The 20,073-nt window shown below is 45.2% G+C and overlaps 1 protein-coding gene across 11 annotated transcripts in view; it reads right to left on the reverse strand.

Moving 5' to 3' along the window:
* The window catches only part of GRAMD1B (GRAM domain containing 1B), a 212,961-nt gene that overhangs the window by 17,684 nt on the left and 175,204 nt on the right, over positions 1 to 20,073 (reverse strand). For all 11 annotated transcript variants that reach the window (XM_077249616.1, XM_077249618.1, XM_077249617.1 and 8 more), the window contains 5 exons: positions 17,832 to 17,916; positions 13,003 to 13,106; positions 8,578 to 8,673; positions 8,390 to 8,470; positions 8,198 to 8,313 (listed from right to left, as the gene is read on the reverse strand). In XM_077249616.1, the coding sequence (XP_077105731.1) occupies positions 8,198 to 8,313; positions 8,390 to 8,470; positions 8,578 to 8,673; positions 13,003 to 13,106; positions 17,832 to 17,916 (482 nt within the window). The remainder of the gene's footprint in view (positions 1 to 8,197; positions 8,314 to 8,389; positions 8,471 to 8,577; positions 8,674 to 13,002; positions 13,107 to 17,831; positions 17,917 to 20,073) is intronic.

The following is a 20,073-nucleotide window of genomic DNA, read 5'->3' on the forward strand; positions in this document are numbered from 1 at the left end:
ACTGTGGCTCTGCCACTAAGGGGAGCCATGGTACGTTCGATGGCACTGAAGGAGTTCCTCCAATCAGGTATCACAGACACCAATATGTTTCACAGCAGGGCCTCCGGGGGGAGCTAAGGGTGCTATTCATTAGGCCACTCCCCACCATAGTGGGTAAACTGGGGGTCAGGCAGGAAGTTAGAAGAGAACGCTGACGGGATTGAACGGAGCAACACCCTGTGGCAGGGGGTGTTGTGAAGGGAGAGACTGTAGGGTCTCTGCCAGGGGTGGGATCCTGGCAGAGGCTTGGCATTGAAAGAACGTAACGGGTCCGCGCAGGCTCCTGGAAGCGGCGGGACTCAAGAAAGGACTAGAAGCGAGATAGATTGTGCTGAGTGAGAAACGAGATCAAGCAGAAGGAGAATACCAGCAGGGGTTTTGTTGAAAGAGGCAGCACCCTGCTGAGGCGCAATACCGGTGGCCGGAACGCCGAGGGAGTGGATTAGAATACAGCTTCAAGCCATACTCCAAACAGCGGCAGGACAGTCGGTCTCAGGCGGGCTGTCTACCACATATCACCTATGAAGTCTTGGGGGGCAATTGCGGGAGAGGGGCGACTCTAGGGTCCCGGAAGAACTCCAGGCCTACCTGACAAACGGGTGCCATTCCAACCTGAATACAGGGAAGGGGTGGATTACAGAGGAACATCAAATCGAGTTGTGAGGGAACTTAAGAAACAGACACAACCGTTGTGGGGTTACTTTCCGTAAGCACAGCAGGGAAGGACTACAACACATAGCGCTAGAAGGAAGGCACAGATTTCCACCTGAGAGGAGAACTCTGGAGGTGCCATTGGACCGGCCGGATTTGCGTAGCCTGGTGAACCGTGTTCCGGACTGAGGACTCAGAGATCTCCAGTAAAGAGGTAAAGAGACTGCAACCTGGTGTCCTCGTTATTTACCGCGACTTACACCCCACAACCGCTACACCACCGTTACTGCACCATCATCATCACTTATTTCACCGGACGTCCCCCACTGACGGACAGGGCCACGGACCGGGTCTAGCCACCGTGACAGCCCCGAGACTGAGACCCAGAGGCCCGGCTCCGGGTACCCCTCGGCCCTGCGGCGGTGTGGGGGCGCTCCGCAGACTTGGCGTCACGAACAGGATCTACTTAAGCCTGAAGAATCAGGTCATGTGTGCCTAGAGACTGTGATTTACTGTGCTTGGACTGTACTTTATTGTAAGACTGTGCTGCGCCATTAGCCGCCAAAAGTTCCCGCCAAAAGGCGCCGCCATTGCTACACCCAAGGGGAAGGAGGGCGTGTTATGGGCGGAGACTCCCAGTGTGGCGCGAGAAATGGCTACCGCCCCCTGCACTTCTGGCTGCAGAGGAATGACCTGCCCCGAAGCAGAAGAGAAACACCCCTTGATATGCAACGGCGAGAGGCTGGTGACGGAGAAGCCCGACCTCAGAGAAATGGCGGAGTTAGGTGCATGCACTGCCAGCGACTATCAGGCAGCGATAATGAACGGCGAGTGCCTGAGCGAGGAAGAAGCAGTTCCGGCCTGCCCTTCTTCACCGGAGATGGACCGGAAGCCTGCGGACCCGACAGCGGAGTTACGTCCACCAATCCCGACCTCGGAGTTAGAGGAGGAGGAACCACAGCCAGCGGAGCCGAGTCCGAGCATCCCATTGGAGGAGCCCCGGTCCGGGCTGCAGCAGACTCCAGCGTCCTCGTTAACGGACCGGAGCGACACCGATGGAACCATATTAGGCGCAGGTATGGCCGACGTCCCTGCTCCCCTCCGCGAGCCCGCTTCCATGACCCACCTCTATCGCAGTAGGGAGCGACTTATCTCGGCGGGGCTAATGGTGCTATCCCCCGATGACCTGGGGAGGATGGTGCCACCGCTGTCGACTGGAGTGGGGGAGCCTGTGGATGTGAGCTTAGATGGAGTAGTTCTTCGGTGGGACACCCCCTGGTTTAGAGCAGATGGATCCCGGGAGAACGGGTCCACTCTTGCGGTGCTTACATGGGAACAATATAGACAGTGCTTGATTCTGCAGTGGAAAGGACGGAAAGGAGCTGAGTCGATGGGCTCATCGAAAGTACAACAACCCCCCCCGGCATGGGATGACAGAGACGTGACAAGGCGGGGCACTGTGTTGGCCTACCATGCAAGAAGAGGTTGGGGCCTCATACACGAGCCAGGATTGGATACTGACGTTTTTGTTGCGCACTGTAACGTGAGGGCTCCCTGCTGTGGCCAAAGTGGAGAACCATTGCAAAAGGGAGATTCAGTGACCTACAGTCGCCACCAGAACCCGCTCGGGTGGTATGCACGGAATGTTCGGCGGTGTATGTCTGGAGCCGCGACCCTTACCGCCTCGGACCTGGTCCCAGGAGCACCCGATCTTGTCACCATTGCAACGGTGCGCCTGGTTGCGGCCACCGAGTTGGCCAGTCGAGTTCATCTTCATGTTCGAACCGCGGACGCTGGCACCACGGTGGCTGGGGGGCAGGAGCCCGAGCCGCCTGAAGAAGAATAAACCTCGATACCATGAAAATGTAAATAGTTACTGTTTGTTCTTTTGAGTTGCTGCTAAACCCGCCCAGGGTTAATGGATCCCTCTGTTAACCCGGGATCCTCTTTGTTTGTTTTCCTTTTCTGAAGTTGTTGCACAAAAGTTACACAAACTGCAGAAATCATGGACTGTGCATGATTCGAACTTCCTTTGTAAATAGTTTGCACCTTCTTAAAGGTGCACCCTACTGGTTTTAGCCAAAGACACTTTGCGAAGATATTTGCCCTATTTGTTTGAGCCAAAGACACTTTGTGAAGATACCTTTCCTACCGGTTCTAGTTAAAGACACTTTGCGAAGATACCATGCCGGAACCTTTGCATGGGCTGGTAGGCTGAGAAGACGAGCTACCTTAGAAAGACTTGGTCTCCTCTTAAAGGGGATGTGAGAAACTGAACTTGAGAGAGATACTGTTGCAGAACAGTAATGCCATAATGATGCTTTGAAAAGAAATGTAACTATTTTACATGCTAAGTTATATGTGTTGAATTTGTTGAAATGTGAAATCTAAATAATGTTTTGCAGAAAGAAAAGATGCAGAGAGCCCGTAGGGGTAGATGTAGAGGTCTGCATAGTTGAAAGTAAGCGAAGTAATAATGAAGGTGAGGATAGAAGGTAAACCCCGCGTCCCCATTGAAAGTTACTTTGTTACTAAGGACAGAGAGTGAACCCGTAGGGGTTAGAGAGTGAGTCCTTAAAGGAGCCGAGTAGAGCTGGCTCAGAGTTCTTTAAACGAAAGGAATGTTATGTCTATACCATGTATAGTAGAGAAAGGCAGTAGGCCCTGGCTGAACGGGGCGGTCCTGTAAAAGAAAGGAGAGGCAGTAGGTCTGGTGCCATAGGGACAGGCGGTCCTGCAGGTTCAAAGTAGGAGAATGTGAAGTCACCTTGCCCTGTAATGTGATTATAGGAAGGCCTTTGGTAAACTAAGAGTGTATGTTTCTTAAAGGCAATGTTAATTTATTGTTCCAGAATTTGCACTAAGTAGAATACCCGGTTGGGTAACAGGAGTTATGTATAGCCTGTAATTTATAATGTTGACTATGTTTGTAACGTTAAAAGTGTCCTCACCTCCCATAAAGGGAAGCCTGTTCAAGTATACTTATTGTTTTGCACTCAACAAAATTGTATGTCTTTTTGCTAATCTGTATTGTTGTTTTTCTTCCCAGTCCCGGAGTACTGTGTTTAACCAGGGGGGAGTGCAGCGCCCCAGAGTTCTGGTCGTTGCAGTACTGTGGCTCTGCCACTAAGGGGAGCCATGGTACGTTCGATGGCACTGAAGGAGTTCCTCCAATCAGGTATCACAGACACCAATATGTTTCACAGCAGGGCCTCCGGGGGGAGCTAAGGGTGCTATTCATTAGGCCACTCCCCACCATAGTGGGTAAACTGGGGGTCAGGCAGGAAGTTAGAAGAGAACGCTGACGGGATTGAACGGAGCAACACCCTGTGGCAGGGGGTGTTGTGAAGGGAGAGACTGTAGGGTCTCTGCCAGGGGTGGGATCCTGGCAGAGGCTTGGCATTGAAAGAACGTAACGGGTCCGCGCAGGCTCCTGGAAGCGGCGGGACTCAAGAAAGGACTAGAAGCGAGATAGATTGTGCTGAGTGAGAAACGAGATCAAGCAGAAGGAGAATACCAGCAGGGGTTTTGTTGAAAGAGGCAGCACCCTGCTGAGGCGCAATACCGGTGGCCGGAACGCCGAGGGAGTGGATTAGAATACAGCTTCAAGCCATACTCCAAACAGCGGCAGGACAGTCGGTCTCAGGCGGGCTGTCTACCACATATCACCTATGAAGTCTTGGGGGGCAATTGCGGGAGAGGGGCGACTCTAGGGTCCCGGAAGAACTCCAGGCCTACCTGACAAACGGGTGCCATTCCAACCTGAATACAGGGAAGGGGTGGATTACAGAGGAACATCAAATCGAGTTGTGAGGGAACTTAAGAAACAGACACAACCGTTGTGGGGTTACTTTCCGTAAGCACAGCAGGGAAGGACTACAACACATAGCGCTAGAAGGAAGGCACAGATTTCCACCTGAGAGGAGAACTCTGGAGGTGCCATTGGACCGGCCGGATTTGCGTAGCCTGGTGAACCGTGTTCCGGACTGAGGACTCAGAGATCTCCAGTAAAGAGGTAAAGAGACTGCAACCTGGTGTCCTCGTTATTTACCGCGACTTACACCCCACAACCGCTACACCACCGTTACTGCACCATCATCATCACTTATTTCACCGGACGTCCCCCACTGACGGACAGGGCCACGGACCGGGTCTAGCCACCGTGACAGCCCCGAGACTGAGACCCAGAGGCCCGGCTCCGGGTACCCCTCGGCCCTGCGGCGGTGTGGGGGCGCTCCGCACATATAGAGCGCACACCCAAAGGAAATACAATATCAATAGCAAAATATAACAATCGTTTATTAGACAAAGAGACAAGTGCACAGGAATAAAAACATGTTAAAATACAACAGACACACCACCGGTCCCATAGTAGATGCTAATCAAAAGACGGCCTAAATGCAGATGATAAATCACAGAGGCAAAAATACACCACCAATATAATGTTGGAATAAGAGAAATTAAACACTATGTGAGGAAGACCTAAAGTGTAAAGGGTGAGATACCATGTATCCTATGCGTATATAAGCATAGTATAACCACCTACTTGAATGACCAACATATAACAGTATATAGGTATGGATAGATACAACCGGTCTGGGCGTCCCCAGACAACCATATAATAGATATATTACCCTTATACTGTTGGAAATGCTAAGGCCACCAATACGGCCCAAATAAGCCAATTAGAGGAAAACAACAATGATGAAAAATAGAATTATAATCAAAAAGAGGAGGGAGAAGGTGGCCCAAATGGAAGAACGAGACCACCTCACCAGTATGGAAGTGCCAAGAAGGTAAGCACCTATGGCACAAAGGTAGGCAGATAAAAAGGGGTAAAGGATAAGTCACCCAGTAGGTCGTCCTGTGCGTGGTGTGGACCGTCGGCCGTCAGCAGTCAGCAGTAGGGGAAAGTAATCCCGGGATCCAAGGGTGTGGGGAGAGCCCACTCTCTCCCCACACCCCTTGGATCCCGGGATTACTTTCCCCTACTGCTGACTGCTGACGGCCGACGGTCCACACCACGCACAGGACGACCTACTGGGTGACTTATCCTTTACCCCTTTTTATCTGCCTACCTTTGTGCCATAGGTGCTTACCTTCTTGGCACTTCTATACTGGTGAGGTGGTCTCGTTCTTCCATTTGGGCCACTTCTCCCTCCTCTTTTTGATTATAATTCTATTTTTCATCATTGTTGTTTTCCTCTAATTGGCTTATTTGGGCCGTATTGGTGGCCTTAGCATTTCCAACAGTATAAGGGTAATATATCTATTATATGGTTGTCTGGGGACGCCCAGACCGGTTGTATCTATCCATACCTATATACTGTTATATGTTGGTCATTCAAGTAGGTGGTTATACTATGCTTATATACGCATAGGATACATGGTATCTCACCCTTTACACTTTAGGTCTTCCTCACATAGTGTTTAATTTCTCTTATTCCAACATTATATTGGTGGTGTATTTTTGCCTCTGTGATTTATCATCTGCATTTAGGCCGTCTTTTGATTAGCATCTACTATGGGACCGGTGGTGTGTCTGTTGTATTTTAACATGTTTTTATTCCTGTGCACTTGTCTCTTTGTCTAATAAACGATTGTTATATTTTGCTATTGATATTGTATTTCCTTTGGGTGTGCGCTCTATCTATATGCATGGCTTCTTTTCTTGTTTTTTGTACATTATCTCCTCAGCTTTGCAGTGAGTGGCACCCCTTACTATAACCAGCATTTGCAGTAATATAATTGCCCAGATGTGGTGCTCCCTGGCCCCCCAACCTTCCTTAACATCTGAGTGTGAGCACTGACCCTACCACTTATTTGATAGCGTATCCAGCGCCTTAGATATTACGAGATAAGTTTTTTTCACATGTTAGGTATGTTAGGGTGACTTAGGGATACCGACGTTGAGCGAGGGTGCTATGTCATCAACAGCTAGGGTGCCAACCTCCGCAGTCAGGTAGGGCCTCTTTAGGGCCTACTAGGGTGAAATTAGTCCCCCTTTTTTCTTACATATATTTTTGTGTAAATTTAGTCATTTGATATTTTCTATTTATATGTGAGTGTTATTATTGTCACCCACAATTGGGCATTTTCTAACTACATTATTAAAAGGTATATTTTAGAGGGTTTTTTCTGCTGTGCTGTTTAAATTGATTTGGAAACCCTAATATTTTTTTCTTGAAGGTGTTTTTAGACGTTAGAGTCTGACTGATTAATTGAGTCTGTGGACAGGAATCTTTTATAAAGGTGACTATGTAAGACCGCTGTCTTTAATGCAGGTAACACAAGTTGATTAGGAGCGCCTAACTGGTCTGTAGGAGCCAGAACTCTTAATGGTTGGTAGGGGATCAAATACTTATTTCTCACTGCAAAATGCAAATAAATTTATATAACTAATAAAAACGTCTGATTGCTGGGCTTGCCGACAAGGGTTTTGCCACCAAGTATTCAGTCTTGTTTGCCAGAGGCATCAAATACTGATTTCTCACTGCAAAATGCAAATACATTTATATAATTTATACAATGTGATTTTCTGGATTTTATTTGTGATATTATATCTCTCAATATTAAAATTAACCTACCTTTAAAATTATAGACTGTTCATGTCTTTGTCAGTGGGCAAACTTAGAAAAATCAGCAAGGGATCAAATACTTATTTCCCCCATTGTACTTAACATGTGATAAACTCGCATTACTTTATAAAGCAACGGCAATAGTTACAATTCATTAACAAATTATATTATAACTGATCACCTCAAAGGGGTCGTCCCACAAAAGACAATAATCTTTCCACAGAATAAGTGATAAATGTATGATCACTAGGGTCTGAACGTTGGGAATCCCACCAATCTCAAAAATGGGGTTAACAAAGTCTACTGTGTGAATGGATTAGTAGTGAGCATGTTTGACCACTGCTCCATTTACTTCTATGGGTACTAACTGCTATTTCATCAATCCAATAGAAGTGAATGGGTACACAGGCGAACTACAGATTCATTCATATACAAGATTTTGAGACCCTGGTTCTTGGGCTTGTAGGTGGTCCCAGCAGATAGACTCTTAATCATTGTTTTATCACCAATCTTTTGGACAGATGATAACCCTTAGATTTGCATTGGTGAGTTTGATCTTTGACACGAAGCTAAAACAGACATGTCTCTGTCTTTGTTTTTTTTGTGCAGACACGGTCCCCAAAAACACAGGAGACATTTGAACAACGATATAGACTGTAGTGGTTATGGCTTATATCAGTTTATTCTAAGATGCTGCAGATATATTTAATGGAGAACACAAGTGTTAAAGAAAAGAGACATGTCCGGAGAGCAAACAGGACCTATGCAGGCCGAAAATAAATCTTAATTTCTGCCGATTTGAAAATTCAGCAAGAATTCAGCCTGCAGATCAGCACCCACAGGTGATCATAAAACACATGTCCTCAGTCTGAAGGTGCTGATAATATTGTGTATATAGACAGGTCCCATCCAGCATACTCTGCACTCACCCCATGGTGTTGAAATCGTCATCTGGTGGAACATAGTCCTCATCATCACTCGTCAGGCCCAGCTCATTGCCGTAACACTGGTGGACAAAATGCCACAATTCCTTCGGACACAACGGCTGCAAGAAGCAGAGAAAGCAAATCAGCATTGAGGAATGGAATAATTACCTGCAAGCTGAACATGAAGATCGTTACCTTCTCTAGTAAAGCGTTCTGCCAGAGACGGAACATCATCATGTAGGTTCGATCTCGAGCCCCGAAGGAGGTAAAAAAGTGCTGAGAAAAACATCACATTGTCAGGACAGTTGGATATTTCTACAGGATCAGTTGCAGAGGTGAGAGGAGTGTAATGACATTATTCTGTGGATACACTGTCATCTCACCTTTTCAGTGTCTGTGCACAGTTGGATTGCATTGGGAATGAGTCGTGCTGTCTTCTCCTTAGTCATTGAGCAGATGTCTTTTAAGCGTACCGTCAGCTAGAGGAGGAAAAAATGCTGGTGAATGATGAGACGGCAGGAAACACACAAAGTATTGGGTTCTGATACAATGAACAGCTAATCACTGTGACATCTACAACCACCAAGGAAACCTGCATGTAAAAAATGGCCCGATTCTGACATATCTGATGAACTTGTGAAACCTAAAATGTCCCACAAAATACTCACCAGAATAAAACAACTACAGGTAAACATGAGAAGGAAATACTTAGATCCTGCGAAGCAGTGTTGCCATTACCATGGAAGCTTCACCTGGCAGCTAAGTAAGGCTACTTTCACACTAGCGTCGTGCACTGCGCGTCGCAATGCGTCGTTGTGGATAAAAAACGCATCCTGCAAAGTTGTCTGAAGGATGCGTTTTTTCTCCATAGACTTTTATTAGCGACGCAGTGCCACACGTCGCAACCGTCGTGCGACGGTTGCGCCGTGTTTTGGCGCACCGCCGCCACAAAAAAAGTTACATGTAACGGTTTTTTGTGCGTCGAGACCGCCATTTTCGACTGCGCATGCGGGCCGAAACTCCGTCCCCTCCTCCCCGGACCTTGCAATGGGGCAGTGGAAGCGTCGTAAGACTGCTTCCACTGCCCACGTCGGGCATTTTTTGCACAGTATGCGTCGGTACGTCGGGCCGACGCTAGTGTGAAAGCAGCCTAATGGGGTTGTCTCAAGTCCTTAATTTGTTAAAATTCCACAGTGATTGTATAAACCAGCAACTTTATATTTTACCTCTTATTAAAAAATCCTGTTTATTCTTAAGAACAGACTCAGTACCTAACTTACCATCCATCTCTGCAGTCTCAGGTAGCTGGTTCTCTAGGCAAAGAGCGCAGGACGCTTGCAGATTCTGTGCCTTAGAGACTGTTCTGAAGCTAGAAGTATTGCTGGATCCAACCAGCCCCTGTATGTCCCCCATGTTATAAAAAAGGGGAAAAGATGCCTCTGCTTACACCATGTGGGAACGCACAGTTCGGACAAGCAGTGTGACCATGCCGCTACTGCGAACTATATATAATGTTTTTACAGTTGCAATCTCTTGTGAGGGTATCCAGAAAGTAAACATATATTCCCCTAAAATTACTTTTTATTATTTAAATTAATCTACATACTAAGAACACACCAAAAAAAAAAACATATAATAGGATATAAAATATGATACAAAGACAACTTCCTTCAACATCCTTGCCAGAGTGTTTAATAAGGAAGATGTCAAGTCATGATGAGGTCCACACAGCACTGTTTAGGGTTAAGACTTATAGGAAAAAAATAAGGCGATATTTCCCTAAATGTGACACCTACCTAAGCCGCAGAGGTTGGCGCCCTAAGTTGACGAAAGTGGCGCCCCTGTTCCTCGTCGGCTAACCCTAGTAAGCTCTGACCTATCCACTAACAGGTCAAACAGATCTAAATGTAATTATCTACAGGTGCAACAAGTGTAATAAAAACATATGTGTAATAAAAATACACAACCTAATATGTCGTTCTTTGCCCAAATGTGACAAATGAATACACTGGTGTAATGCAAGTACACGATCTGATATGTCACACTGGTGTTTTGTTAGTATACAGGTTATTTTAATTTAACTAATAAAAAGCTACCCTGAAATATCAATCTTTAGGAGTGCATAACCCTCTGGCATACAGAAAGTCGGGAGGCAGAGGAGTGGGGCACTTCTTAAGAAAAGAAGATGAGAACAATTCTTTAAAGGTAGTCTATCATTCCACGATGACAGTGTAAACTATGCACATAGCCTTGGAAGGGATATCGCCCCTATAAAAATGTCACCTTTGGTGTTATAATTGCTGCCTCCATTCTGCAGAAACTGTAGAATACAAATACGCTAATTGGGGCTAGTGGTGCACCCTGGGTGTCGGCAATAGGCTCATTGCACCATTCCCCTCATGATGCCAGGATATATTGTATCATCAGAATGACAGATCGGGTCTGGGCAGCAAGTGTGCGATTCGGAGTTTTCCTGCAGTCCTGCTTGTGACTATTGTTACAGAGGAAAAATCATTTACTGTCCTGTGTCTCATGTTTTACAAATTAAGTGAAAAACGACATGAATAACAAAGAGAATTTGGTTAAATTATTTGGGAACTTTGCCTTGTAACTACAGTAACAAGCAAGGCTACAGGAAAGCTCAGGACAGCACGCATGCCCTTCTGATGATACCGTTGTATCAGGGAGTTGCTGCTTGTGTAACCTGATGTAAGGCGCTTTTCACACATTAGTGTTTTGCCATCAGTCAAAATCCGTCGAATTTTGAAAAAAAAAACGGATCCAGCGACTGATGCCGCCGGATCCATTTTTGTCTCATAGACTTGTATTAGCGACAGATTGTGACGGATGGCCTCACGTTTCATCCGTTGTTCGCCGGACCCGTCGAAAATTGTTTTTCCGATGGCCGGAGACAACGAAGAAAGTAACGTTTTTTGTGTACGTCGAAAAATCGGACAGTGACGGATCTGTCGCCGTACGTCGTTTGCTCGAATGAAAGCCTGTGGGCGCTGGAACAGTCAAATGACAGACTCCGGCGACGGATTCCGTTTTTTTAAACTGGGCATGCTCTGATTTATTTAGGATCCAATTACCAGATCTGCTAGTCGGATCCGGCGAAAAAAAGGATCCGTCGCATCAGTTTTTCACAATCTGCAACGGATCCGTCGATCCAACGGATTGTGACTGACGGCAAAAAACTGATGTGTGAATGGGCCTAAGTGCCGGTGTCATCAGTTGTTTGTGAAGCTCAAACCAAATTTTATAAATATATTTTCAGAATTCGGATCTGAAGGAATAAAACTTGTACTGCTGTCATTGGGCTGAATTATTGCACATTTAGCCACAGCTGATCCCTTCACATGACTTCTGTACTATACGTTGACCTATTTGGGGTGCACAAACCTGAGTCCAGAAGAGTTTCACTAAGAAGCAATGCTGACTTAAAAGAGGGAGAAGCTGAACGTTACGTAGTGTTCCCATAGTCCTTATTTTATAGGGCTGAAAAGCACTTCATAACATCAATCGATTACATATTCCTTTGTAATATGGCACAAAGGAAATGAAGTGTAGAAGAAAAGGATATATTTAAAATATAAGTTTATTAGACAAATATTAAAATTTTAACAAGGGCTGTTAACAGTAGGGGAGACACAAAGTGTGGAGAGGGGAAGGGGGAGGGGTTTTAAGCCACCAGACTAAAATAGAGAACAAAACTGCACTATATCATATAGGGTTAAAAAAAAAGTAAACCCAATAGTAATAAGCTGGTAATTATATTAGGAAAAACAGGCTAGGTATACAGAAATGTTATATAATTGACCACAGGGAACTACAATAAACCCCAAGAAAAATATCTTATTGGTGGATTGGTATACAAATGTGGAATAAATGTATATCTTATCCGGATGTGCAGGGCAACCTGCCATATAAACCTGAAAAGTATATCCACAGAAAATACCAAGGAGGAAATGTTACCACCAAAGAAACAAGTGTAATAGGGGGAAATGATTTACCTGTGGTACAAGACGAGAGGAGTAATACCTAGCACTGATGATACTAGTGCAGATGGTTCCCCGGTGCCCGACAAGCGCTGTTTCGCCGTAGCTTCTTCAATAGGGGCGTCCTCGCCCCTATTGAAGAAGCTACGGCGAAACAGCGCTTGTCGGGCACCGGGGAACCATCTGCACTAGTATCATCAGTGCTAGGTATCACTCCTCTCGTCTTGTACCACAGGTAAATCATTTCCCCCTATTACACTTGTTTCTTTGGTGGTAACATTTCCTCCTTGGTATTTTCTGTGGATATACTTTTCAGGTTTATATGGCAGGTTGCCCTGCACATCCGGATAAGATATACATTTATTCCACATTTGTATACCAATCCACCAATAAGATATTTTTCTTGGGGTTTATTGTAGTTCCCTGTGGTCAATTATATAACATTTCTGTATACCTAGCCTGTTTTTCCTAATATAATTACCAGCTTATTACTATTGGGTTTACTTTTTTTTTAACCCTATATGATATAGTGCAGTTTTGTTCTCTATTTTAGTCTGGTGGCTTAAAACCCCTCCCCCTTCCCCTCTCCACACTTTGTGTCTCCCCTACTGTTAACAGCCCTTGTTAAAATTTTAATATTTGTCTAATAAACTTATACGTTACGTAGTGTGTAGTTTAACGTCTGAAACAATGCAAGGCTAGAAGAAGCTTTACCCAGGGAAAGGAAAAAGATGACTTCTCAGATATTTCTGTAATTGGTTGTCAATCAATTCAAACCTAGATGTGTCAGAAGATGAGTAACGTACTAACCAGCGTCTCCCAGCGGAAGATGTTGCTGTAGAAGCAAATCCAGTTCTCAGACAGGTAGAGACGTCCCTGCAGTAAGATGTCCCTCTGTAGTGCACAGGAATAATCTGCAAGTGCAATCACATGGTGAACTAAGGAAGCGAGAACATTTAGGAAAAGAACAGCCAATAATCCTATGTACGTCACTGAACTAATGCATGAGGGGTGCACTATATATAATGCTTGTATACAGAAGCTTTGAAAGATTAGATAAAAAAAAATAAAACTGCATGACTCCTCATGTACCCAACCTGAGAAACAGTTTGTAACATATTCCAAAGAAGCAATCAAAATTAAGCTAGTTGTTGCAAAAAAACAATCTGCAAGCTGGTCAGCAGGTACATATGTATAGGAGCAGGACAGGATGAGAAATGTAATGTATGTACACAGTGACTGCACCAGCAGAATAGTGAGTGCAGCTCTGGAGTATAATACAGGATGTAACTCGGGATCAGTAATGTAATGTATGTACACAGTGACTGCACCAGCAGAATAGTGAGTGCAGCTCTGGAGTATAATACAGAATGTAACTCGGGATCAGTAATGTATGTACACAGTGACTGCACCAGCAGAATAGTGAGTGCAGCTCTGGGGTATAATACAGGATGTAACTCAGTATCAGTAAAGTAATGTATGTACACAGTGACTGCACCAGCAGAATAGTGAGTGCAGCTCTGGAGTATAATACAGGATGTAACTCGGGATCAGTAATGTACTGTATGTACACAGTGACTGCACCAGCAGAATAGTGAGTGCAGCTCTGGAGTATAATACAGAATGTAACTCGGGATCAGTAATGTATGTACACAGTGACTGCACCAGCAGAATAGTGAGTGCAGCTCTGGGGTATAATACAGGATGTAACTCAGTATCAGTAAAGTAATGTATGTACACAGTGACTGCACCAGCAGAATAGTGAGTGCAGCTCTGGAGTATAATACAGGATGTAACTCAGGATCAGTAATCTAATGTATGTACACAGTGACTGCACCAGCAGAATAGTGAGTACAGCTCTGGGGTATAATACAGGATGTAACTCAGGATCGGTAATGTAATGTATGTACACAGTGATTGCACCAGCAGAATAGTGAGTGCAGCTCTGGAGTATAATGGGAGGATGTAACTCAGGATCAGTAATCTAATGTATGTACACAGTGACTGCACCAGCAGAATAGTGAGTGCAGCTCTGGAGTACAATCCAGGATGTAACTCAGGATCAGTAATGTAATGTATGTACACAGTGACTGCACCAGCAGAATAGTGAGTGCAGCTCTGGAGTATAATGGGAGGATGTAACTCAGGATCAGTAATCTAATGTATGTACACAGTGACTGCACCAGCAGAATAGTGAGTGCAGCTGTGAAGTATAATATAAGATGTAACTCCGGATCAGTACAGGATACCAAATATAAAATGGTAACAGAGCTGTATGTGGGCAATTAAACTCTACTGGATTACCATTTTAGGACCAACATTGATAACATTTAGGGTATGTGCACACGTTCAGGATTTCTTGCAGAAATTTCCTGACCAAAACCGGACATTTCTGCAAGAAATCCGCATGCGTTTTTTTTCGCGTTTGTGCGGTTTTTTTTTGCGGATTTTTCGCTTTTTTTCCGGAGCTTTCCCAATGCATTATATAGCGGTAAAAACGCAAAAAATCCGCAAAATTTATGAACATGTTGCGTTTTTTACCGCGATGCGGTTTTTTTTTCACGGAAAAAAACGCAACATATGCACAAAAATTGCGGATTGCATTCTTAATGATAGAATGCATATGTATGCGTTTTTTATGCGTTTTTATCATGTTTTTATAGCGGAAAAACGCTAAAAATCCTGAACGTGTGCATGTGCACATACCCTTAATGTTGGATTATTGAAATTATTTAGCATTTCGTAATTTGATATAATTTTTCACCCATAGGCTACGTGCACACAGTGCATTTTTTATGCATTTTTTCCGCACGGAAATGGGCCAAAAACGCTATGAAATCCTTATGCAAGGTAATTCAATGACAATCCTGAAATGTTGTGCACACGATCTGCTTCCTTAAGGCTATGTTCACACGCTGCGGGTTTTGCTGCGGACCCGCAGCTGTTTTGCAGCTGCGGGTCCGCATCCTTTTTCCATGTAGGTTACAGTACAATGTAACCTAATGGAAAACAAAACCCGCTGTGCCGACGATCCTTTTTTTCTGTGGAAAATCCGCGCGGATTTTCTGCAGAAAAAAAGAAGGAGCATGTCACTTCTTGGTGCAGAATCGCAGCGATTCTGCACCCATAGAAATGCATTGAACCGCTAACTTCCCGCATGGGGCTGTGCCCACGTTGCGGGAAGTTAAGCGGATAATGTGCGGGTGGTACCCGGGGTGGAGGAGAGGAGACTCTCCTCCAGGCCCTGGGAACCATATTTGGGTGTAAAAAAAAGAATTAAAATAAAAAATGATGCTATACTCACCTCTCAGCGCGGCCCGCGGCGTCCGGTCTCAGTTGCTGTGCCGAACAGGACCTGTGGTGACGTCGCAGTCACATGACCGTGATGACGCCGCGGTCACATGACCGTGACGTCACGAAGGTCCTTGTTGGCACAGCCGCTTGCAGCGCCGGGGAGATCGCGACGTCAGAGGGTGAGTATAGCCAATTTTTATTATTTTTTACATTACTATTGATGCTGCATATTGCTGCATATGCAGCATCAATAGTACAGGAGTAATCCCGCAGCGGAAACCGCGGAACAAACCGCGATAAATCTGCAGGGATAACCGCAGCGGTTTTGCCCTGCAGATTTTCAATTCCGCTGCAGGATTAACCCGCAGAGGAATCCGCAGCGTGTGAACGTGGCCTAAGTATTTGCAGTGCATTTTTTTCAGCAGCATGTCAATTCTTTGTGAGTTTCTGCAGCGTTTTTCATCCATTGACTTCAACTGAGTCAGTCAAATCCGCAGCAAAAACGCAGGTATAAAAATGTTTGCGGAGTTGCTGAGTTTTTGTTTTGCGTTTTACCGTCTTCCTATGATGTTTTCCCATGCTGTCATCTGTAGTTCTTATCGGTGGTAACGCAACAACTGGTAAGACCGTTGGTCAGAGCGCTGCGGGGTAACGCTGTCAGATGTCAGCGTGACCCCGCAGCTGTGACCCGCAGGCATGGGCTGATGAGACTACTGCTCTCATTGGGCTACGTCTGCTGTCACTGATAAGTTTAGGTAATCCAGTGTCCCATAGTGATCTCACGTGTATAACAGTCACATCGGGAGATTTGACCGCTCTAGCCAGCCTCCGGCGATTCACTGACAGGAGGTAATAGCTCCCGCAGTGTATCACTGAGCTGCCATGAGAGTTCACTGGAGTTCATCAGTTCCAGTGCTCTCACTTACGGCACTGCTGCGTGAGAACTTTCCCACGCAGCAGTGGTGCAGTAAGAGAGATTACTGGAGCTGATCAGCTGATAAACTCCGGTGAACTCTCTCACGGCAGCTCAGTGATACACTGCGGGAGCGATTACCTTCTGTCAGTGTATCGTTAGCTGTCTTTGAGAGCAGTCACATCAGTGACTGCTCTCAAAGTGATCAGGATCGTCGTGGGACATTATAGATTATCTTTTCGGCGGACAGGTGAGGAATATTGGGGTTTATTATTTTATTTCTGTTGCAGGAAACGTTGGCGTGTGTGGATTAGGTGTTCAGTAAGTATGGTTTAATTAAGATTACTAAAGGAGTCTGTGTCATTATTTCAAATAAAGGACTTTATTCTGGGTGTCTGTGTTTTTATACAATATCACTGTGGGGTTAGTAATGGATAAGTGTCTTATAGATGCTTCTCCATTACTAACCTGTGGGCCTGATGTTACCTGACAATACAAAGGTGACATCAACCCCACAAATATGAACCCCACTTGCCACCGCTGAAGGGCAAGTGGGAAGAGCGAGGCTAAGCGCCAGATTTGGCGCATCTTATAGATGCGCCTTCTCTGGAATGGCTGAGAGCTGATATTTTTAGTCTGGGAGGGGCCAATATCCATGGCCCCTTCCTAGCCTATTAATACCAGCCCACAGTTGTCTGCCTAGCCTTTGCTGGTTAGATTTTATAGGGGGACCCTATGCCAATTTTTTTTCTTGGGTCCCCCTGCAAACTAGCCAGTAAAGTCTAAGCAAACACCTGTGAGCTAATTCTAATAGCCTGGGAACCTTTATGGCTATTGGCTCCTTCCCGGAATATTAACAACAGCCCTAAGCTATCAGCTCTCGCTCATCTGGTTATTAAAAAAAATTTTCTTTAAAATTAACAGTTGCTGTCTAGTTACAGCCTATGTACGTTCATTCTGTTAACGCTCCTACATAGGCTGGTGATAATGTGTTTGTTTGTGTTTACGTATTGGCTTAATAAAGAGGGTGTCGGGCTGACACCTTTTCATTACTAAGCATAAAGCTAGGTGTCAATGACAGCTGTTGACACCAAGCCCTAATACTGCATCAGCATGACAAAGGTGGTGTTGAACCAAGAAATTACATCACAAAACTTTTTTTTTTAAATAGCTTTATTTAGCTCAAAAAAGGATTCATTGCTGTACAAAAATGCACACAAAAACGCATACAGAAATGCATCAAAAACGCTTGTGTTTTTCCTGCCAAGAGATGCAGAAACCTTGCATAAATTTCTGTAAGCAAATTCTGCAAGCAAATACTCAACATGCGCACATAGTCATACAGAAAGACATAAGTGATCCAGGCTGTGTTAACTATCATGTGGAAATAACCAGTGCTGTTCCTGTTTGCGCACAGTAGGCATTTTCTTACCTACAATGAGACGCTCTGAGTCTGGCAGCTGTTTAAAGAGTTTCCGAAAATCCTCATTTCTCTGTTTATATGTTGGACTCAATACCTGGAAAAACAAACTTTAAATATTTAGACACAAAAAGAAAAACAGCATGCACAAAAAGAGCAGCAAGACTGCAGGCTCGAGGAAGGGGAACAGAAGCCACTGCAGCAATTAGATGTGTGGGACATTGAGTGAAGCCAGTCTAATAAAACCTAAAAGCAGTGCCAAGTCATCTCCACACTAATGTTACAATGCAAATAACTGTATATGAAAGGTTAAAGGATGCCCCCTGCAAACACTTAGGGTTTCGCCAACAGCATATCTGTGTGCTAGTGCAGCGTGATAGTCTCTTGATGTTACAGTACAGATATTGGAAGGGAAGGAGAAGCGGTGCACACAATGGTTTACTATGTGTGTGCAGTCATCAGTCACAGCCTCATCACAAAGCGTCCGGCTACACACAGTTTCGGGCTACTTCCACATTAGGATGTGTCATATGGGAAGCAACCAACCATTGAGCCATTGCCTCAGTTTTGTTTGTGTTTTTAGCTGCTGAGTGCTGTATATGACATGACCTATAGGCAGGGGCAGGATTGACCATGCAGACTTCAGGGGTCACGGGGAAAAGGGAGATTATTATGTGTGTTCTTGATGTGCGAATTCCAGTCTACAAGACAGCAATTTGGCACAACCCCTCAATAGAAAGACCACAAATTACACAATGAGCTAAACAAAAGGCACCATATCTCTGAGAGCAACGAAACAGGAGCACATGTGGGTTTTCTTGGCAATTGGTCTCTCAGGACACATTACAACAGGAGAAGACAGAGAATACACAAACTTACAGTTCCTGTAGCTAAATGTGTGACGAACAGAGCAGAAGTCTACATCTATCTGTCGTGCATTACCAAATTCAACAAATAAGATTTTCTATATGATGCAGGGACTTATCCTACGAAAAGTCACTGCAACTAGCGGAAACAGTCTGTGGTGGGAGGCCATCTCTCCTGCAGAAGACTGGCTAATGCGCCAAGTGAAAAATAGAAGGAAATTACCTTCTCTAAGAAACTCGGGAGTGCCACCTATTGGAGGATGCTTCCTATACGTCAATGTCTGACCATTGCGAACAGCCTTGTAATGCTACGTTCACATTAGCGGCGGGCGCCGCAGCGGCGCCGCATGCGTCATGCGCCGCAGCGGCGCCGCATGCGTCATGCGCTCCTATATTTAACATGGGGGCGCATGGACATGCGTCACACTTGCGTTTTGCGCCGCATGCGTCGCTGCGGCGCCCGCGTCCGGGCGCAGAGGACGCAGCAAGTTGCATTTTTGCTGCGTCCAAAATCAATTAAAAAAAGGACGCATGCGGCGCAAAACGCAGCGTTGTGCATGCGTTTTGCTGCGTTTTTGTTTGCGTTGTGCGCTGCGGCGCCGACGCTGCGGCGCACAACGCAAATGTGAACGTAGCATAATATGACCAGGAATCTCAGCCAAGCCAGAGTCCCATCTATAGATAGCAGTTTTTTGGGGCTTGCCACCAGTTGATAGAATAAAAGATGCCATGGCTCTACATTGGATCGGACCTCCTTTTTTTTTTTTAGTGGGTCCGTTCTGCCATCTAACGTGTATAAGGACCACCAGAGTTTCCCAGGACAGCAGATGGAGTTAATTATGCCCAATCATTTTGTTTTCAGCAGATGAATTTGGCCACTTTGTCCTCTACTTCCTTTATCCAGAAATTATGCTCGGCTGAGTTGAGCATGCATGCATAAGCCAGAGGTATTAGCTAAAAGTAATTGTATACTTGGCTGACAGCTATCTAATGTGTACTATCTAATGCCATCATACAAATGCACATGGGGCATGGCCGGCTGTGTATTACCTAGGGTATGGTAAGATGCTGCCAGGCGCCCCTAAGAACAAAACGATCGTGCATGTTGAAGTCCAACTGCCTGATCCTCAGCTCCCCCGCATCTGTCATCATCGGAAACAAACCGCTACATAAACCCCACATAATATTGCTAAACCCCCTTCTAATGTAGCAGGGACATTGTCATTTTCTATGTGCTGGTGTGCACAAGGTATAACTGGCAGAAACCAAAAATATTTTTTTAGATATATTTCGATGACAGAAGGGTTATGTACGGTTCACACAGCACTGGGACAGGTTAGAGGGGGCTTTTGGTGGATTCAGTTAGGATAAAGTACCCAACCACAGAA

This window comes from Ranitomeya variabilis, chromosome 4 (genome assembly GCF_051348905.1).
Source record: "Ranitomeya variabilis isolate aRanVar5 chromosome 4, aRanVar5.hap1, whole genome shotgun sequence".
Taxonomy (NCBI): domain Eukaryota; kingdom Metazoa; phylum Chordata; class Amphibia; order Anura; family Dendrobatidae; genus Ranitomeya; species Ranitomeya variabilis.